This window comes from Conger conger, chromosome 16, assembly GCF_963514075.1.
Source record: "Conger conger chromosome 16, fConCon1.1, whole genome shotgun sequence".
Taxonomy (NCBI): domain Eukaryota; kingdom Metazoa; phylum Chordata; class Actinopteri; order Anguilliformes; family Congridae; genus Conger; species Conger conger.
Genome location: NC_083775.1, coordinates 40,810,184 through 40,832,961, shown reverse-complemented (window position 1 = coordinate 40,832,961; position 22,778 = coordinate 40,810,184). Strand labels below are relative to the sequence as shown.

The following is a 22,778-nucleotide window of genomic DNA, read 5'->3' as shown; positions in this document are numbered from 1 at the left end:
AGGGGGAGAAAAAAATTTCACTTGCAGTTCTCTTCTGGTAGTATTGCTGGGCCATCTTCTTAACTTGGACAAACATTGCCCTTTTTTTCACTGGTAAACAGTACGGACTCATTCATTGATTCAGTGTTTTCTTCGGCTGCTGACACCTCTGGCTCCTGTGATCCCGTTCACAGATCAATACCCTTCTCATCTTCGGTTTCCTCTTTCCATCCCTCTGCTCTATATGTTCCAAAGCTAGGCTGCTCACTGCTGCACTAGAACACGCTAGACTAAGGTTACCTTCTTGAGCAGTTTCGGAACCTTTTGGGAAAATGTTTTAATCTTGGACAGCTTCCCAAGCCTTTCCACTGTATGCTTGCTACATTCAGCAACACTAGGCTCTGAACGTCTCATTGTGATGAGCGTTATCACTGCTCAAAGTATGAAAATGTTCATAGAATTCTTTGCCAACCCATGGATTATTCAATGATTGTGCTCTTCATTTTTGCAAAGCTCCTCATGGTGCATCACCCCCTAGTGGTCTGGTGCCCTGGGCTTTTTGGCTGGTCTGCCCAGCGCTTCCACCAGCCCTGCCTCTTGGGGCTGCCAGAGGGCCCTCCTGTCACATTCATGTCTCCCTCGTGTAGTCAGTAATCCCAGACGGCACGAGGAGTGGGTAATCGCAAACAGGTGTTTCTGACCTCTATAAGCCCGGTCTTTCCTAGACTCGGGGCTTTTGTGTTACACTTCACGTATCGTCATTCACAAACATTTCAGGAACCTCCTTAGCTATAGGACAAGCATAGGGTCTGGGGAACCTCTAGACATGTTGGTCGGTTCCTAGCTCAGAGACTCGCTGCCTGACATTATTTCTTAAGAGATACTGGGGCTAGCTAGATAAATTATAAACTGGTGACGTAGCCAATGTGAATAGCCATCCACTTTATAATTTGTATGGAGTTAAATAAGAAAAAACAAGCATAATAACTACATTTCACATTAAAATTAATTCACTATATCAGAATGAATGCGCGTGTCAACTATCGAGAAGTGAACCCTAACTTTGAAGCTGCCATCAAATGTGATGCGATGGCTACAGTGGAGCCGCTGTCATGCCAATGGATCCGTTCCTTCAGCGTGCGATGGCTGATGGTGATTGCTTGATGAAGAATCAAGACTGTACAGTTTTGAATCGGCATTTACAGAGGAAGAATTGTGTGAGTGAGAGAGACAAGGGGTCCAGGAGGGCAACTAAGCAACAAGTAAATAAATATCCAGCAAACAAGATGTATCAAAATTACATTTTATGAATGCAAATGTACAGAAAATTAATCTCTGCTTTCTGGATCTGGACGGTGCCAGATTTTGTGGTTTGGGTTTTCATCCTTTGGCTGCATCTCAAGCCTTGATGCCTTGTTACCTTGCGTCTTCGGAGGTGCCTTTACAGCACGTAATGGGATGCACTTTGAAGGCAGGAAGACGTCAGAGTCAAAGTAACAAGATGCGTGAATACAACCGTGTTGGCTGGTTAGTTCAGAAAAAGCTCACAGAGGCTTAAAGAGATTAAATAAGTTATTTCAGTGTGTTGAGCAATTGAAGTTTAACCCTCTAAAGAGGTTCGGGTCTGTGGGACCCGTTTTCAATGATAAAAAAATGATACAACAAATATTTTTTTCAACCTTTGACTCATAACCCTTGGCTCATTTTCTGTGAAGAACATGTGAATGAACTCATTTTCATTGAGTACACACTGTGCACCCCCCTACACATTTACATTACATACAGGCTATTCACACTGTCAGACTGTGCCCCTCGTGTGGTGTGTAGATATTGTGTTCAATCAGGGCCGTTTGAGTAATGACTGGGTCTCTGAACTAAAGTCCAGTGAAAGGGCCCTCCAGTTTTTTATGACTGGACTGCATTTGCCCCCTCCTTGTAGCTGGGCCCCAGAAAGCTTTGCTGTTTTCCGCCTTATTGTGGGCATGTGTTCATTGTTAAATTTGTGTTCTGTATCCTAATTTCAATTTTATTTAAATCAATAAACACCAATATTGAAGACAGCATTCTCTCCTTTATATTTCTTTAAGAAAAACATGATTTATTCCTCCCAGTTTTGATTATTATTGATTTGTTTGACCAAAATCACATTTCATCACAAAAAACGAATACTAATGAATGTGATTTAGCAGGGGTAAATGGCACATATTAACCATATATGCTATATGTTATGGTCTATATTGCTTGTAATTAAGATAAGGCCAACATCTGTGAAGTATTTTTACATAAATTGTTATGACTGTATTGTTTTAAGACCCCAATAATGGTATGGGTCCACTGTTTTCAGCCACCATTATTTTAACAGAAGTTAGAAGCCTTTAATCACAAAGACTTGATTGGTGCCAGGTGCAAAGGATGGTGCCAGGTAGGATATCCTAATGAAGGCACCTCAGAAGGCCTAATTCCTTTGAAAACTTTCAAATGGGATGGCACTCGATGTTTTCCTGCCTTAGAATATTGCCTTCAGAAGGTAACATTTTTTCCATTTGAGATTCAGCGATAGTCTTGCCTATAAGACCATCAGCTCCATGTGTTTCTACATTTGGGTCCGCATTCCAGATTCCTCTCATTAAATGGTATTGTTGAAATATTGTCAGTTAAAGAAAAACATTAAATAAATACAGACATTGTGAATTTTGCCTCATAGTTTGATTTAATACATTTGATTAGTGCTGTGGAAAAGCAACAAATTTGCCACAACATCCCCTGTACTTTTGTATTGAACTGATTCCAAGATAGTTAGGATTTCATAGTATGCAGAAACTGTACATATTATAGGTTAGGGTGTGTAAATTCTTGAAGTTCTCATCATAAGCCAAGTGGTTATATGAGTGATGCTTGCCTCCTTGTGTCAGTTCAAAGCTAAACCCTTAGAGATGCGATGGTAAAGGGAAGGCAGAGCCGCCAGGGGGCGTGTTCCCCATAGCACCAGGACTGACTCAACCGAATAACTGGATCGGATTACTGGAAATTTAGGCTTAGAAAAATAAGTTTTCAAATACATTTAAATGACTGAATAATAAAAAATATATGCACATTTGTTTTATTGTTGCCTAAAGACAATTGGCAAGTGTCACATTCACCAACCATGTTAATCTTTTAAAGAAATTCTTAATTCTCTCCCATAATTGTCCTTTTTTCTCAGGATGCCATCTGGGCCACGGAGGGACGGAGTCATTCCGGTGTACCAAAATGGGCAAAAATTTAAAAACATGCTATTGCCTTCCTCAACAAAACTTTTGTATTCCTTTGCAATATTTTCCTTTTTTGTTTAGTGGAAAGTTTTTCTCTCTCTCAAAGAAACAGTCACAAAGAAATGTATCATAATACTATTTATTTAGAAATATATAATATAGAACAATCACGTATTACAGCATTCACGTTTTTAGAATTAGTCCAAAGATATGTAAACATCTATGAAAAAAGGACAGTTTGGACTCATTGTATAATGAGATAAGGAGAAAGACCTTACAAAAAGGAGCAGTTCGTCATTCAAACCATTTGGACTTTAGCTCTTCATTCAAACCATTTGGACTTTAGCTTCATTGAAACCATTTGGGACTTCATTTCCAATTTTCAAAGCCTCTTTGTTGTACTCAAAGCGCAAAATATATATTTACACACACACACATAGACACACACATACACACACATATATATATAAAGAACTTTATAAGAAATATCTATATAAGAAATATGATATATATGTAAAAAGAACCCTGATCAATGGCTCAATGAGGCACTCAGTGAAAGATATGCCTAAAGAGACACTTTTTTTTTAGAAATCTGTTAAAACATTATCCGTCATAGAGTAGCATCAACTGTCCAAATCATGAAGGCTTATTTATTTATCTGGCTAAAACAGAGGAAGCCTCATATCTTTTGACAAGAAATAAATGACCAGAAAAAGAGGAAACAGAAGAGTGATGACTTCCTGGGGTTTGTTTGTTGCCATGGCACTGCTTGTTGTGGCTGTAGGTGTAGTAGTTGTAGGTGTAGTTGTAGTAGTTGTGCCTGCGTTTTTGGGATACAAGTTGAACAATTAATGTTTTTATGCAAAATACAAAAATAAATATCATAATATTGTGTGACCAGCCTAGAGGTGAAGTTGGGTGTGCAAGGCAAAACTATCAGGGGGAAACAAGGATCAGGATTAAATAGGGCAAATGATTGTCTGGTTAAATATTAGCATTAACAAGCTGGTGTACAGGTCTACCTAATAAAGTGCTCAGTGAGTGTATAAATAATACTAAAATGCATCAGAACCATTTTAGATATATACATTTGACACTGCATAGAGGAAGTGTAAATAAGTATGATGCTACTTGAGTGAAGAGTAAAGAACTGACCTGCATCAATGCTGGATGGAGAGATGTCTGCGGTAACAATTGAATCATTAATGGCCTGCTCAAGGGTTCTTTCTGTCAGGGTCGCGTTTGGAACCACAGACTGGTTGGCAAAGATCAGCCGTGTTTCCACGTTTATTGAGTCCATTCGGTTGGTTACTGTGAAAGGACGCCCACGACTGTTCACGGGAAGGTCATAAAAGAGCAAGGGGGGAGGAGGAGGAGTGGTGGTGAGGAAAAGACAAAGAGATTACGGACGAAAGGAAAGATAAAGGAAGGAACAGAAAAGGGTTGCGGGTTAGGCATGAAGCAGACGTCTCTATGGAGCAGCAGCATCCTTCTGCCACTACAATATCAAAGTGGCTCAGTAGAAAACGCAGCAGCACCACTAATAGCCATTCTGGGCAGTGACTGCAGTAGAAACCCACATGGATGTGGCATGGAATTCTCTGCAGGCCCTGTGCAAATGCAATCTCTGGGCCCCCTTCAAACTTTCTAGTCCCCTAATACGACATCCCTGGTAACCAATCACCATGGCAATGTTATTACTCTTACCTGAAAGTTTCAACCCTACACCTGCTGTAGGTTCCACGGAATCCTCTGCGAAAGGCACGGTTCAACTGTGAAAAATAAGCCAGAACATATAAATGTTTGATAGCATTATCGATTTAAGCATATCACTTTTCAGTAAAACATGAGATTCAATGGTTGAAAGTATACAAATTCCGAAGTCATACCAAGGTTTTGTAGCAAATAAATAAATAACTGAGTGTCACCCAAGACTTATGACACAACCTCAATAATAATCTGAGAGAATTTATAACATAAAATAATTAAGTTGCATGTTATCTTCTAAATGATTAGTTTAGTCAAACAGAGTTGCTGCATTTGTGGAGAGTTGTGGAGTGTCATGAAGTGTTGTGGGGTATTGTGGGGTGTTGTGGGGTGTTGTGGAGTGTTGTGGGGTGTGGGGTGTTGTGGAGTGTTGTGGGGTGTTGTGGAGTGTTGTGGAGTGCGGTGGGGTGTTGTGGGGTGTTGTAGAGTGTTGTGGGGTGTTGTGGAGTGTTATGGAGTGTTGTGGGGTGTTATGGAGTGTTGTGGAGTGTTGTGGGGTGTTGTGGAGTGTTGTGGGGTATTGTGGAGTGTTGTGGGCTGTTGTGGGCTGTTGTGGAGTGTTGTGAGTGTTGTGGGGTGTTGTGGGGTGTTTTGGAGTGTGGTGGGGTGTTGTGGGGTGTTGTAGAGTGTTGTGGGGTGTTGTGGAGTGTTATGGAGTGTTGTGGAGTGTTGTGGGGTGTTGTGGGGTGTTGTGGAGTGTTGTGGGGTATTGTGGAGTGTTGTGGGCTGTTGTGGGCTGTTGTGGAGTGCTGTGGGGTGTTTACTAATGTGCCTTGTTTGATCTGTTTTGTAAAGGAGAAGCCCCTGATTGGATGAAAACCCGAAAGAAAGCTTAGCCCAGGACCATAAGAGAACCCGACTCCGTGTGCTGACCCCTGGCATCGGACAATGGCAATTCTCTTGGATTACGGACTTGTTGACGCAGACACTCAACTCTACCTCTTCCCCCACCAAACAGCAATAAACTTGCATGTGAACTTGAAGTGGACATTGTATTTATTGTATTTGGTCACGTGACTACTCCTACCACCCTGAAGTTTGTCACATCAGAAACAGGCTTTCATCAGAAAACGGTGAAGTTGAGATCTTAAATGGGGAATTTCAGCTTTGTCTTTCACTAACAGGATCTCTTGAATTATTTAATCTACAATGCACCCTATAGACAGTATTGCTCATTTCCTGAATGAGGTTCAGGTGTTAGGAGTCACCGTGGAAGCAGAACCTGCAATTGAGTTTTAAGAATATGATGATTTAGCCCCAACACTGACATTAGTTCTAACTTAAAGGAGATAAAACATTGATAAAGAAGTGAGTAATGACAGAATACCTCCGTAGTTATATTTCGTGATAGAAGCTGGAATTGAGGGGAAGCCTGGTTTGAGAGCTGTGGTGTAAAAGGTCTACGAAGATTGAATCTCAGGTCCCGGAAACCCTCGTTTCCTGATGGTGGATCGGTGGAGGCTGTTGTTGTTGGGGCTGCAGTAGTAGTGGCAGCTGCAGTTGTAGTGGGGGCTGCAGTTGTAGTGGCAGCTGCAGTTGTTGTTGTAGCAGGGGCTGCAGTTGTTGCTGTGGCTGCAGTTGTTGTAGCGGGGGCTGCAGTTGTTCCAGTGGCTGCGGTTGTTGTAGCGGGTGCAGCAGTTGTTGCAGTGGCTGCAGTTGTTGTAGCAGGGGCTGGAGTTGTTGCTGTGGGGGCTGCAGTCGAAGATGGCGCTGCAGTTGTTGTAGCTGGTGCTGCAGTTGTTGTTGTAGCAGGGGCTGCAGTTGTTGCTGTGGCTGCAGTTGTTGTAGCGGGGGCTGCAGTTGTTCCAGTGGCTGCGGTTGTTGTAGCGGGTGCAGCAGTTGTTGCAGTGGCTGCAGTTGTTGTAGCGGGGGCTGCAGTTGTTCCAGTGGCTGCGGTTGTTGTAGCGGGTGCAGCAGTTGTTGCAGTGGCTGCAGTTGTTGTAGCGGGTGCAGCAGTTGTTGCAGTGGCTGCAGTTGTTGTAGCGGGGGCTGGAGTTGTTGCTGTGGCTGCAGTTGTTGTAGCGGGGGCTGCAGTTGTTCCAGTGGCTGCGGTTGTTGTAGCGGGTGCAGCAGTTGTTGCAGTGGCTGCAGTTGTTGTAGCGGGGGCTGGAGTTGTTGCTGTGGCTGCAGTTGTTGTAGCGGGGGCTGCAGTTGTTCCAGTGGCTGCGGTTGTTGTAGCGGGTGCAGCAGTTGTTGCAGTGGCTGCAGTTGTTGTAGCGGGGGCTGCAGTTGTTCCAGTGGCTGCAGTTGTTGTAGCGGGGGCTGCAGTTGTTCCAGTGGCTGCGGTTGTTGTAGCGGGTGCAGCAGTTGTTGCAGTGGCTGCAGTTGTTGTAGCGGGTGCAGCAGTTGTTGCAGTGGCTGCAGTTGTTGTAGCGGGGGCTGGAGTTGTTCCAGTGGCTGCGGTTGTTGTAGCGGGTGCAGCAGTTGTTGCAGTGGCTGCAGTTGTTGTAGCGGGGGCTGCAGTTGTTGCTGTGGGGGCTGCAGTCGAAGATGGCGCTGCAGTTGTTGTAGCTGGTGCTGCAGTTGTTGTTGTAGCAGGGGCTGCAGTTGTTGCTGTGGCTGCAGTTGTTGTAGCGGGGGCTGCAGTTGTTCCAGTGGCTGCGGTTGTTGTAGCGGGTGCAGCAGTTGTTGCAGTGGCTGCAGTTGTTGTAGCGGGGGCTGGAGTTGTTGCTGTGGCTGCAGTTGTTGTAGCGGGGGCTGCAGTTGTTCCAGTGGCTGCGGTTGTTGTAGCGGGTGCAGCAGTTGTTGCAGTGGCTGCAGTTGTTGTAGCGGGTGCAGCAGTTGTTGCAGTGGCTGCAGTTGTTGTAGCGGGGGCTGGAGTTGTTGCTGTGGCTGCAGTTGTTCCAGTGGCTGCGGTTGTTGTAGCGGGTGCAGCAGTTGTTGCAGTGGCTGCAGTTGTTGTAGCGGGGGCTGCAGTTGTTGCTGTGGGGGCTGCAGTCGAAGATGGCGCTGCAGTTGTTGTAGCTGGTGCTGCAGTTGTTGTTGTAGCAGGGGCTGCAGTTGTTGCTGTGGCTGCAGTTGTTGTAGCGGGGGCTGCAGTTGTTCCAGTGGCTGCGGTTGTTGTAGCGGGTGCAGCAGTTGTTGCAGTGGCTGCAGTTGTTGTAGCGGGTGCAGCAGTTGTTGCAGTGGCTGCAGTTGTTGTAGCGGGGGCTGGAGTTGTTGCTGTGGCTGCAGTTGTTGTAGCGGGGGCTGCAGTTGTTCCAGTGGCTGCGGTTGTTGTAGCGGGTGCAGCAGTTGTTGCAGTGGCTGCAGTTGTTGTAGCGGGGGCTGGAGTTGTTGCTGTGGCTGCAGTTGTTGTAGCGGGGGCTGCAGTTGTTCCAGTGGCTGCGGTTGTTGTAGCGGGTGCAGCAGTTGTTGCAGTGGCTGCAGTTGTTGTAGCGGGGGCTGCAGTTGTTCCAGTGGCTGCGGTTGTTGTAGCGGGTGCAGCAGTTGTTGCAGTGGCTGCAGTTGTTGTAGCGGGGGCTGCAGTTGTTGCTGTGGGGGCTGCAGTCGAAGATGGCGCTGCAGTTGTTGTAGCTGGTGCTGCAGTTGTTGTTGTAGCAGGGGCTGCAGTTGTTGCTGTGGCTGCAGTTGTTGTAGCGGGGGCTGCAGTTGTTGCTGTGGCTGCAGTCGTTGTAGCGGGAGCTGCAGTTGTTACTGTGGGGGCTGCAGTTGAAGATGAGGCTGCAGTTGTTGTTGTAGCAGGCGCTGAACTGGTTGTAGCAGGGGCAGCAGTTGTTGTAGCGGGGGCTGCAGTTGTTGTTGCTGTGGGGGCTGCAGTTGTTGCTGTAGGGGCAGCAGTTGTTGTTGATGCTGCAGTTGTAGTCATGGCAACAGTTGTAGTGGGGGCAGCAGTTGTTGCAGTGGCTGCAATTGTTGTAGCAGTGACTGCAGTTGTTGTAGTTGGGGCTGCAGTTGTAGTCATGGCAACAGTTGTAGTGGAGGCTGCAGTTGTTGCAGTGGGGCCTGCAGTTGTTGTTGTAGTAGGGACAGCAGTTGTTGTCGGGGCTGTAGTTGTAGTCAGGGCTACAGTAGTAGTGGGGGCTGTAGTTGTAGTCGGGGCTACAGTTGTAGTTGGGGCTGCAGTTGTTGTAGTGGGGGCTGCAGTTGTAGTGGTGACTGCAGTTGTTGTGGGAGCTGAAGTTGTTGTCGGGGGTGCAGTTGTAGTGGGGGCTGTAGTTGTAGTCGGGGCTACAGTTGTAGTAGGGGCTGTAGTTGTTGTAGTGGAGGCTGCAGTTGTAGTCGGGGCTGTAGTTGTAGTCAGGGCTACAGTTGTAGTGGGGCCTGCAGTTGTTGTGGGAGCTGAAGTTGTTGTCGGGGGTGCAGTTGTAGTGGGGGCTGTCGTTGTAGTTTGGGCTGAAGTTGTTGTGGTGGGGGCTGCAGTTGTAGTGGGGGCTACAGTGGTAGTTGGGGCTGCAGTTGTTGTAGTGGGGGCTGCAGTTGTAGTGGCCACTGCAGTTGTTGTGGGAGCTGTAGTTGTTGTCGGGGGTGCAGTTGTAGTGGGGGCTGTAGTTGTAGTCGGGGCTGCAGTTGTAGTTGGGGCTGCAGTTGTTGTAGTGGGGGCTGCAGTTGTAGTCAGGGCTACAGTTGTAGTTGGGGCTGTCGTTGTAGTCAGGGCTACAGTTGTAGTGGGGCCTGCAGTTGTTGTGGGAGCTGAAGTTGTTGTCGGGGGTGCAGTTGTAGTGGGGGCTGTCGTTGTAGTTGGGGCTGAAGTTGTTGTGGTGGGGGCTGCAGTTGTAGTCGGGGCTACAGTTGTTGTAGGGGCTGTAGTTGTAGTTGGGGCTACAGTTGTCGTGGGTGCTGCAGTTGTAGTGGGGGCTGCAGTTGTAGTCGGGGCTGTAGTTGTAGTCGGCGCTGCATTCATTGTTTGGGCTGCAGCTCCTGTCATTGCTGAAATGATAATTCATTTTCTTTATTTGTGGTAAATTTTATTTTCACCTTTTAATATTTTTTTGTGATGCATGGATTCACTTACCTATACATAGGAACAATGCAACCAGGTTTTTTCCTTTCATCTTAAATGAATCGTTTTAATCTAGAAAAGAATCAAAATAGTCATCATTAGCATCATTAGCATATTTTTAGAGATCTATGCTTCATCCAGCATGTGCAGCACAGCACTGTGGATTCTGCTGTCACTTTGAAGTCAATACAATACTCTGCTGACACAACAGTCCACTCAATGGACCTCATTTATCAATATTTTCAGAAATCTGTGTGAAAATGTGTGTGTGATCGGAAGCAAACTTTTATCAAACACAGCTTTTTTTCATATCCATGTGTGTAAATTGTGTTCATAATTTGTGATTAGCATAAATTGACACCCCTAAAACACCATTTACGGAATTTTGGCTATTTAAAGAGATAGTCGAAAAAAAGAAAAAGGCTTCTCTGAAGCGGAGATTGAAGTTCTGTTCATGGAAGTACAAGCCAAAAACATATTTTATTCTGTTGTGTAAGAAGTTAATTGACAGAGCTGGGGAAGACTAATATATAGCCTAGCTGTTACACACACTATGCAACATCCATCCATCCATTATCCTAACCCGCTTATCCTGAACAGGGTTGCGGGGGGGGCTGGAGCCCATCCCAGCATTCATTGGGTGAAGGGCAGGAATACACCCTGGACAGGTCGCCAGTCCATCGCAGGGCACACACACCATTCACTCACACACTCATACCCACAGGAAATTTAGACTCTCCAATCAGCCAAACCTGCATGTCTTTGGACTGTGGGAGGAAACCGCATTACCCGGAGGAAACCCATGCAAACACGGCGAGAATATGTGGAGGAAACCCACACAAACACGGGGAGAACATGTGGAGGAAACCCACACAGACACGGGGAGAACATGCAAACTCCCACTGCACCATCTGTACTGCCCCACTATGCAAGAGGTAAAAAAAAAATGTGTTGACATTTGGCTTTTTCCTTCCCACAGTGAAGCCTGCAACGAGTAGTTTCAGCTCCGCCAACCACGAATATGTGTCCATATTATTACTTCACAAGCAGCTTTTCTAGAATGTAATTTTACTGTATAAAATGTATTTACTGTATAAAATGTACATTAGTTCTACAAGACATGGTTATGTGGCCATGCTTCAAATCTTCTAATAAAGCAGTACATATAACATAAGGAGAGGTTAGCCATAGCAACAAAGCCTAATGCTGCATTCACATCATATCGGAATGACCAATTACCACCTTCCGACTGGGAAAAACAGTTCAAGGCAATAAATGCCATGCCACTTCTGTACCATGATGTTTGCAGGTATAAATTTGAAGTCGCTGTTATTGTTCCTTGTTTCTTTTGTGAGCCTCACCCAAAAAAATGGCTTGGTCTTTGAAGATGCGTTCTTTCCAAAGTATATAATAAATAATATAATAATATAATAAAGCAATAAATGTACTTGTAATGTAAAGAGAGGCCAGCCATATAAACAACGGTCTAAGCAAAGACTTGTAGCCTACACCCTTTTTATAGAGAACTTTTTTTTAACGTGTTTTATGGAATTTAAATTCAACACCGCTAAAGCATTAATTAATCATGATTACCGCAATGAAACACCCATTTTATTGTTTAATCCTGTTACATTTTTATATGATAATAATAATTTTAATATTCAATTGGAATATTATTTTTGCATATTGCAGTGCCCCCTAGTGGTCAAATGATTTCTTCCACAATACCAAGTTTTGCTGATTTTGATTGGCTATGACAGACAAAGGCTTTTGAAATTCAAAAATCCATCTGACGCTTGGTCTGACGATCATCTGTAGCAAATTTAGTGTGGCCTGTAAAGCTTTTAAAAACATTTTCAGAAAATCCAATATGGCAGAAACTTCAATGGGTTAAACTCGGCTTGATCCAAGGAATCCTCATTTCGGCATATAGCTGAAAACATAGATGCATAAAGGTACCTCCACATTTGACCCATTGGTGGCGCTCGAGGTGGATAAGAATCATGGTACTGTCCCCAATCAGTTGGCAAAATTTCCAAATTTTTTACAATACGGTTCTCGGGGCAGCCACATTATTCTGCACATTATTTGTGCAAATGCATTTCTCAGTGTCTCCTACTTAATCTGAGGACACTAAGCTCAAATCTTCCTCTCAATGCCGATGTTTCTGACCTATGAGTTTTATCTTTAGCTTTAATTCTGTACTTTTTCTGGACCTCTTTTCAGTAAGTATATATTGATGAGGACAGGAGCACATGAGACTCATATATTAATAGCTGAAATGGCATCCCTAATGTTTGTGCTGTAGCTTGATATTTAATTTGGTGAAGAATTTTCACAGATAACATAACATTACTGAAAAGAACAGGCTATTCAGCCCAACAATGCTTTAGTTTACCTAAATCCATTTCCACACAGTGGCCACTCTCTGTGTGAGAAAATACTTCTGAATGTCCTTGCGAAAAATTTACCTCTTTTATGTGTAGGGATTGTACAAGTTCATGCAGATGAGTGTTTATACTAGAGCTCTCAAACTTTGATATTTATTTTTTAACACGTGTGGTTGTCATTGCCAGAACAGAAACCGCATAATGTCTGCTCAATAAAAGGCTTGCATTATACCAACTAATATACATTAAAATATATTTACACTTACCTTGTCCTAGGATGCTTCAGTGGCAACTTGTGGCCTATGTGGTTTTTCAGCTGAAATTATTGTAAAGCTGAAGTATATACTTTGTTCCTCTACAGCTCCTGCTTTACTTATGCAACACCTGCCTTAGTCCTGCCACATTTATAATATGACGTCAGTAATATGATATCAAATTACTGACAACCTAAATATATTGACATACTTCTATAGTCTACAGAGAAAAACAGGCTCTGATTAATAATAAGTATTTCCTGAATTTGTTTGCCACACCTTCTGAAGTACAGAAAATGCTTTGTTCTCTTTATACAAAGCTGTACACATTGCTTCTGTCTTACTGGAAGGTAGACACCCAACATTTCAGAATATTCAAAATGCCAAATGCATGAGTTTACGGTGATAGATAGTTATCATTGCATCTATCTTTGCTCATGTATGAGTCTCTTATACCCTCTAAGGAATATTTATATTTACATTTAGGTATTTAGCACTCACTCCTATCCAGAGAAACATATGCAGGTAAAATATATTGTTTTTTATTGACAATTAATTTTAAAAGCTGGATATTTATGGAATCAATTCAAGTACAGCAACTTGTTAACAGGTACAATGATAGGGCCCCACCTCGAAATCAAATCCTTCTTCCTTACCCATTGCATTACATTGCCACACAGATATATTATATAACCTATAAATCAATGACAAACTATAATGACCCCATATTTTGGTGAGATCTTGGCACTCCCCCATTGGACCAAGTAAATTGTAGCATTATGTTACTGTATATCTATTGTGACTGATGACGTTTAGATCAGACCATACAGAATTTGTAACTTTGGCTGTGAACTGTGGCTATTAAATATCCCAGCACACCTTTTGGAAGATTAAAATTGTATCCCTAATGTACTGGTCAAATCATTCTGGCACTTTCCATGTGACCTAAACATCTCCAACATCTGATTGCCAAGGCAACCTCTCTCATTCCCCTGGTTTTCAGTTTGAAAGAGAAATTGGGTCTCAGTTTACCTGCTTGGCTGCATTAGGGTTAATCATGACGGACATACATAAATGACTTTTCTTTCAGAAAACTATTTAAAAATTGTGAAACAGCAATAAGGACAATGTACATAGAAAGATGTCCTGAAGTTTCAGTTGCAGGCAGAACATGAATGTCTTTGAGAATGCTTTGGGAAATGGGGTATTGACATCTCAAATATTCCAATTTGAATCTCCTTTTCAGTGATCTGTTAACCTTTTATTTTAGATATTGTGGCCAATATGTATTTGAAACACTGTTGACTTTCCCCACATTGTATTCTTAAACAACAATGCTGAAAGATACCCTTGCCATGATATCTTCCCTTGGATAACATGAAGATTTAAATAACTTTGGTAGACTTTTATTAGCAATATTGTTGAAAGGTTTATTTCAAAACTTTACAAAAGACCACAAAGAGTATTGATGTCCATGCCTGCCCTCATAGAAGGGTGCTTTGGGGGTGTAAGTATGATGAATGTCACATTTAATACAACACAGTTCTGTAAAAAAATGATTGTGTCGCTGATAAAAGGAAGTAAATACTCTTGTTGGCCATTTTAATATCAACACATTCCACAGCTCACATACGCACACAAATGCCTCATTAAGTCTTTCACAACATTGGACTGATTTCAATTTGACTTGAGGCAGAAAGAAAAAAAGAAAAAAACCTTGCATTAATTACTGGAGCTATTTTTAACAAGAAGACAATATAATTGTGTGCATAGACTATCACTTTATCTCTTTATTTGCTCTGTTTTAGCACAAATGTTGAAATGAATTTATTTTTGTTAAAAACAATTATTAAATAATACAAAATACAATAAGCTTTTTAAATAGCACCTTTCATATATAGAATGTAGCTCAAAGTGTTTATATTCAGCACTAAATCAAAACAATTACAAATAACTATAAAGACAAGACATTGTAAATAAAAAGAATACAGAAAAAATAATAAGAATACAGGAAAGGAAAAGGTAATTCAAAATGACTTTCCCGAGGTTTAACGACAAAAAGACCAAACCCTATCACTGACTTACTAAGTCCATTTATTAAGTTGTTTAACGACATATTCGCTGGTTTTAACTACGTACTGTGTCGTTTGAATGATTCGAGTCCTTAAAACTATTTAATTTATTAATAGAAATTAGCTGACGATTAAGTAAAATAAATCCAATTTCGCGATTTTGTTTTATGTATTGTTGTGTTTGCGTCTAATTTAGTACAATAATTGATAAAGTACAGGGGTGGGTTTCCCGATAGCGTTGGATTTTAAAATGAACGACTGCGTCCATGAGGTTCCTCAGCAACGGACGTTCTCTCTTTACATCTTTACGACCGCCCCTGCCATCAGTGCATCATTTTCAGTGCTTTTCAAAGCTTTTATTAAACCAGGATAGGTCCGTGCCAAAACGGGACAGTTCTATCCTTCATTTTACCCTAATGTCACACCGAGGGGCACTTGAGTCCCTTTTGGCACAGTCCTACTCTGGTTAAATGAAGGAGATAAACGTTTTCTTTGTCATAGGAGCACCAGAGGGTATGTATGGGTCCAATTTTAACGAACCTTTAGATTAAAAATAGTTATCGTTTTGCGTGCAACTAGACTGCCCCTGTAGTGGAGAAAAATGCTTCATATTTGTCGTACGCCTATGGCCACACCAGAGGGACATTTGAGTGTCTGGTGTGATATTAGGGCAAAAAGTTCACAAGGTACTGAAGGGGCATCCAAATGGGACACATGCATGCAAGAAGTGCCCCTATGACAAAGAAAACACCAAGTGTATTGTGGCCAACCTCCACAAACAGCACTGAAGAAGAAGAGCAGCTGCCTGACAACATAGAGTTTACATAAAAACTGGAGAGGGTGGGTCCAATGTGTGTCGTATCTCTGATTTATATAAAATGTATTAATTAAACCTGTCAATAAAAGGAGCTTAGATCGTGAGTTTGTGATGTCTGTCATTTTCAAACATTATGTCGGTTGATTTTGGCAACAGTGACCCTTAAATCGTAGCCTAACTTTTTATCAAACCTATAGATAAATGTTTGTCGGGAGGAGCTTATCAAGCAGTTAATACAATTCTAATGATGCGTCACATGACATAAGCCAAGCTTATCTGCGCTGGTGCGCACAGACAGCTTTCCCACTAGGACATATGCTCACGCACTGTATGCACATGCACACGTAACCACATCGTCATTGCAGCCCATCGTCTTCGAGAAAACATTACATTGCTTTCGATCTCCCCTATTTATTTGCGTCAATTACATATGCACGCGTTATATTAATATAATCACATTTCAGTTGATACTGTACACAGAGCACGATGGTTTTCTAGCTTTGCTAAGCCCAGTAGAGGGTAGTATTTGTTATCAAGTGACATACAGTCTTATGCTGCCATAGCTGGGGCAAGCTCGCGCGGATATTGTTCAACTTTTGCGTGACTCATAACAGCATGCAAATATTGTGTTCCGTTCAATTCACAGCGTTCCTTTTGTTGTAAATTTACACTAGTAGTTTACAATACATTACCCTTGCTAATATGCGTATGTAGGTCTAGTCTGCTGTTTATTTCGGCTGAGTTGAACGCTTATACAAGTGAACACATGCTTTATTTCACAAGAGAAGTAAAACAAGTATAGTCCGACATGAAACATTAAGAACTGAACAATGCACCCAGGTACAGTAAAATACATGGAATGTCGCTTTGCCCTAAATGACTTTGGCTCAGCACCAAATGTATTCAAACCTTGGTGACGCCCTTGGAGCAGACTTCATGACCTTAATTTCTCTTGAAAATAGCGTGCGAACTATAGGACAACCACGTAACACGTCGAATCAATTGGCAAGTGACACGTCTTTGTATTAAAGCATACATTCTATATATTAATTCAGTTCATCCGTTAAAAATCTGTTTTAATCACTAATTAGTCTAGCCTAAACCAAAAAATATATAAATTATTTAAAAAAAGTAGATACACCACTTTATTATCTATGGCGTTAGCTTTTAGAATAACCAGAAATAAGAATAACTGCGCTTCAAGACTGTTTACAATCTACGCATTGCAGGTCTTTTCTACTCCAAGGTGTGAGTGCGGAGAAAGAAGTCTACATGTCCGCAAATATTGATACAGTGTGCACAATTTCGTGATGCAAATAAAAATACATAGGTCCTGCACATATACTAAACTGCCTAATTTGGGAGAGCTGGTTATATCTGATGGTACTCAGTATTTAATTCACAATACTCAGTAGGGGAGAGCGGAGATGGTTGTCACACGGGTTGGTTGTCACACTGCTTATATCTCGCTCCCAATAAGGTGCTGTACAAAGATTTTGATATCAAAATGTTCAGTTTTGGAGTTCACCCATTTCATGAATGAGCCACATATCACTGAAGTGAGTGAGACGGGTGCGTGGGGGGTTTCGACCCAAAATGCACGACTCAGAAACAGTAGTGTAGTAGAGTCCCGTCAGGGCTTTATTTGGGGAATATCCAGAGAGCGTAGTCAAAAACAAGCAATGTTCATACACGTAAATATCCAGCCAGAAAACCAAAGCGCAGTACCGAGGGAGAAGGCATGGTCAATAAATTGGCTTGGATCGTAACGTGTAGACAAATTGCTTGACAATAACACTAAAAGATGCACTGACGAACAGGAGGCAAGACTAACAATTAAATCGTAACAACAACTAAACATGAAACATAACATGACATGAAACATAAAAACATGGTGATATTAGACTAACATAATACGTGACATGACAAACATGAAACGTGACAGTTTAATATTTAGGGTTTAGGGTTTAGGGTTTAATATTTTTCATGTCATGTTTTCATTGATATTTTTCTTCTATACTTCAATGCTAATAATGATTATATCAGGGAAATAATTTGGTCTTTCATGGTCATTAGCTAAAGTTGTGGTAAAAAAGCACTGTTGGCTATAGTTGTCACATTTAATTGGGGTTGGTTGTAACATATAATTTTTCATATCAAGCAATAGAGGACAGCCGAGTCAAAAGTAAAGGAGGGCGAAAGTAAAGTGCGCATTTTCTCGAAAACAATGGCAGCTGCAATGACGAGGTTACGTGCTTATAATAATACATAATATATAATTATAATATAATAATCCATGAACTTCAGACAAAATTTCTACGCCATCGGAGCATGTGTGGTGGAGCTACCGTCGTAAAGCTCTTTCCTCCGGTACTCCGGTTTCCTCCCACAGGCCAAAGACATGCAGGTTAGGCTGATTGGAGAGTCTAAATTGCCCGTAGGTATGAGTGTGTGAGTGAATGGTGTGTGTGCCCTGCGATGGACGAGCGACCTGTCCAGGGTGTATTCCTGCCTTTCGCCCAATGTATGCTGGGATAGGCTCCGGCCCCCCTGCGACCCTGTTCAGGACAAGAAGATTAAGATAATGGATGGATGGATGGATGTTTAAGTTTGCAAACATATGAAATTTCCTTAAGACATCTCTTTTGTTACATTTAGAGAAAATGCCGAGAATCTCTTAGAGAAATCTTAGAGAAAAAGACACATCTCTTTTCAGCAGAGCTTTACCTAATGGGAAAGCTATCTGTGCGCACCAGCGCAGATAAGCATGGCTTATGCCATGTGACGCTTTCTAGATTAATAAAAAGGATGAAGAGCAGTCAGGACTCCTAGTTAATCAAAGAATGGTAAATGACCTTCATCCAAAGCGCTGTAACAATTGATGCTTCTCCATTCACCCATTCATACACACACACACACACCGACACACCAACGGCGATTGGCTGCCATGCAAGTCCCCGACCAGCTCGTCAGGAGCATTTGGGGGTTGGGTGTCTGGCTCAGGGACACTTCGACACTGCCCGGGCGGGGGATCAAACCGGCAACCCTCCGACTGCCAGACGACTGCTCTGACTGCCTAATGTCGGCCCATCGAATGATGGTGGAATTTAACAAATACATGGAGGATTGGATTATACAAAAACAGCTGGAGGGCCCCAGGAGAGGGTTGGGAAGCACCATCACATAATGCATGTTTGCACTTTCTAATGTCTACTCTTACATGTTGCATGGTGCCCAGTGCAGGGTGGAAGTGAACTAGGGTGTGTTTCCCGAAGCCTTCTTAACGCTACGTCGTTCGTAAATTGTACCTTAAGCTCTACCGTAACGTTTCAGTGTGTTTCACGAAACGTTCTTAGCTAAGTATACCTTCTCTACGTCGTACTTTCGTAAAGTTGGTCTGGACCACTCTTAGCTATACCTTAGCGATGTTGTCAGCTCACTCCGCTAGAGGCCACCACTGTTACGACTGCAAGCCTCTGAAATCATCTGAAATCCATCTCAATCTGTTAAGCAATATGTACACGAATAATTCTGAAGTTGTTTCTATATTCAGCGGCACGTCTAACAGTATCTCCATGTCGTTTGCTGCCAATCTGTGGGACCGCTAATTTCTTAGTTTTTTCCACCATATTGTAGGTAAAAAAAAAAACATTAAAAAAATTTAGTTTTCGTGTCGGTGCGTTTTGCTTGTTGGCGCACTTTTATTGAAAACGTCAGCTAATCTGAGAAAATAGTGATTTACACGAGTAATGTGATGGTCCTTCTGCCAAATCAACCCTGATTGCAAAGTAATTTAAGGCACTATGACAAAGATATTAAAATAATGTAAATAAAACATGACATGCCAAAGAAGGTGTATTGCTAGATGGCGTAGCAACAAACCGTATCACTAACCGTAAATATATTTTGCCGGAAATTATATATGCAGTTGGAAAATTTAATTTGTAAGTTTTCAATTCTATTAATACGTTCCCACCAGTCGTGATGAATGCAATATTTCTTCTGTTTTATTCATAAATAACATTACTTTCTCTCATAACGCAGTCAAACAGTGGCTGTATGGAGGGCATAATCGATCGTAGAGCGAGTCGATGGGCCTAGTAACGTCACACGTACAAGTTATCCCTTAAGCAACCCCCAAAGCGATAGTTCGGGGAACACGCGTAGAAAAGTAAACAAATTTAGTAAGGTATACCTTAGAGCAGGGGTGTCAAACTGAATTCCCATCGGGCCGCAGTGTCTGCCGGTTTTTGTGGTTGCCTTTCAATCTGTCGAGCTGTCAATTAAGGCCTTGAGAACAAGGTGTGTGGATTCTTTAGCCAATTAAAGACTCGAACCACAGGTGCCGGGAACAACCCGAAAACCAGCAGACACTGCGGCCCTCCGGGACTGGAGTTTGACACCTGTGTCTTTGAGAGTCTTCATAAAGCGCTATGAGACACCGTTATCGGGAAACTCACCCCAGACTACTCGTTTAAGCCTGCTGTAAAAAAATAAAGAAAAACTGTTTGTCCCATATTGATGAAGATTTCTTCGATTTTTCTTCGATCAGTTTGATCCCACTACTGACACCAATGTAGCGTGGCGATGTTCGGCCCTTCAATCCCACACAGGGTAACACACATGACGGAACATGAACCTGTTTTATCACACATTGACATACCTTGTGAAGTTAACTAAACAATCACACAAACTTTTGCCTGCAATAACACTGAATTATCACGGAAAAAGTATTTTGTAAACCCGATGCACGAAATGTAGCTTGCCTGTACTTGGAATGAATTGTAAACGATGTTTGTTCGTAGTGACAACAGAATTCAGGTAATTTGGGACATGAGGTAATTTGGGTAATTTGAGTCCTTTACTCCACTCCTCCACTTCACCCTCCTTTACTCCACTCCCCCTCCTTTACTCCACTCCCGCACTACCACTCCTCCAGTCCACCCTCCTTTACTCCACTCCCCCACTTCCACTCCTCCACTCCCCCCTCCTTTGCTCCACTCCCCCACTACCACTCCTCCACTCCACCATCCTTTACTCCACTCCCCCAATCCACCCTCCTTTACTCCACTCCCCCACTCCACCCTCCTTTACTCTACTCCCCCACTACCAATCCTCCACTCCCCCCTCCTTTACTCCATTTCCCACCTACCACTCCTACACTCCCCCCTCCTTTACTCCACTCCCCCACTACCACTCCTCCACTCCTCCCTCCTTTACTCCACTCCCCCTCCCCCACTCCGACTCCTACACTCCTACTTCCTTTACTCCACTCCCCCACAGCCACTCCTCCACTCCACTCCACCCTCCTTTACTCCACACCTCCACTCTACCCTCCTTTACTCCACTCCCCAATTCCACTCCTCCACTCCACCCTCCTTTACTCCACTCCCCCACTACCACTCCACCCTCCTTTACTCCACTCCCCTTTCCACCCTCCTACACTCCACTCCCCCACTACCACTCCACCCTCCTTTACTCCACTCCCCCACTACCAGGCCTCCTCTCTCCCCTCTTTTACTCCACTCCCCCACTACCACTCCTCCACTCCCCCTTCCTTTACTCCCCCACTTCCACTCCTCCCTCCTTTACTCCACTCTTCCACTCCATCCTCCTTTACTCCACTCCACCCTCCTTTACTTCACTCCCCAATTCCACTCCTTCACTCCACCCTCCTTTACTCCACTCCCCCACTACCAGGCCTCCTCTCTCCCCTCTTTTACTCCACTCCTCCACTCCACCCTCCGTAACTCCACTCCCCCACTCCACCTTCCTTTACTCCACTCCCCAATTCCACTCCTCCACTCCCCCCTCCTTTACTCCACTCCCCCACTCCACCCTCCTTTACTCCACTCCCCCACTCCACCCTCCTCCACTCCATTCCCCCACGACCACTCCTCCACTCCACCTTCCTTTATTCGACTCCCCCACTACCACTCCTCCACTCCACCCTCCTCTACTCCATTCCCCCACAACCACTCCTCCACTCCACCCTCCTTTACTCCACTCCCCCACATCCACTCCTCCACTCCACCCTCCCTTACTCCACTCCTCCAATACCACTCCACCTTCCTTTACTCCACTCCCCTACTCCACCCTCCTTTACATCACTCCTCCACTCCACCCTCCTTTACTCCACTCCCCCTTTCCACCCTCTTTTACTCCACTCCCCCACTACCACTCCTCCACTCCCCCACTACCACTCCTCCACTCCCCCTCCTTTACTCCACTCCTCCACTCCACCCTTCTTTACTCCACTCCCCCACTCAACCCTCCTCCACTCCATTCCCCCAAAACCACTCCTCCACTCCACCCTCCTTTACTCCACTACCCCACTTCCACTCCTCCACTCTACCCTCCCTTACTCCACTCCCCCCTCCTTTATTCCACTCCTCCACTCCCCCTCCTTTACTCCACTCCCCCACTACCACCCTCCTTTACTCCACTCCTCCACTCCACCCTCCTTTACTCTACTCCCCCACTACCACTCCTCCACTCCCCCCTCCTTTACTCCACTCCCCCACGACCACTCCTCCATTCCTCCCTCTTTTACTCCACTCCCTCACATCCACTCCTCCACTCCACCCTTATTTGCTCCACTCCCCCACTCCACCCTCCTCCACTCCACTCCCCCATGATGACTCCTCCACTCCACCCTCCTTTACTCCACTCCTCCACTCCACCCTCCTTTACTCCACTCCCCCACTACCACTCCTCCTTCCTTTACTCCACTCCACCCTCCTTTACTCCACTTCTCCACTCCACCCTCCTTTACTCCACTCCCCCACTCCCACTCCTCCACTCCCCCCTCCTTTACTCCACTCCCCCACTACCACTCCTCCACTCCTCCCTCCTTTACTCCATTCACCCACGACCACTCCTCCACTCCACCCTCCTTTATTCCACTCCATCAATACCACTCCTCCACTCCACCCTCCTTTACTCCACTCCCCCACTACCACTCCACCTTCCTTTACTCCAATCCCCTACTCCACCCTCCTTTACTCCACTCCCCCACTACCACTCCACCTTCCTTTACTCCACTCCCCTACTCCACCCTCCTTTACTTCACTCCTCCACTCCACCCTCCTTTACTCCACAAACCTTTCCACCCACTTTTACTCCACTCCCCCACGACCACTCCTCCACTCCCCCTCCTTTACTCCACTCCTCCACTCCACCCTTCTTTACTCCACTCCCCCACTCAACCCTCCTCCACTCCATTCCCCCAAAACCACTCCTCCACTCCACCCTCCTTTACTCCACTACCCCACTTCCACTCCTCCACTCGACCCACCCTTACTCC

At 44.0% G+C, this 22,778-nt stretch overlaps 1 protein-coding gene across 1 annotated transcript; it reads right to left on the bottom strand.

Moving 5' to 3' along the window:
• Positions 1 to 6,187: 6,187 nt before the first annotated feature.
• On the bottom strand, positions 6,188 to 12,667 carry LOC133114212 (probable cyclin-dependent serine/threonine-protein kinase DDB_G0292550). Its single transcript, XM_061223381.1, has 4 exons — positions 12,596 to 12,667; positions 9,952 to 10,011; positions 7,264 to 9,866; positions 6,188 to 6,219 (listed from the first exon to the last, which is right to left on the bottom strand). The coding sequence occupies exons 2-4, from the start codon at positions 9,957 to 9,959 to the stop codon at positions 6,188 to 6,190; spliced, it is 2,643 nt and encodes an 880-aa protein (XP_061079365.1). The 5' UTR covers positions 9,960 to 10,011; positions 12,596 to 12,667.
• Between the last annotated feature and the right edge of the window lie 10,111 nt (positions 12,668 to 22,778).

What these genes read in the sequence shown, in the direction of transcription:
- LOC133114212 (XM_061223381.1), bottom strand. An exon ending in CCGCAGCCACTGGAACAACT is followed by an intron (nt 6,220 to 7,263) that starts GCAGCCCCCGCT and finishes ACTCAATTGCAG; the next exon opens with GTTCTGCTTCCACGGTGACT.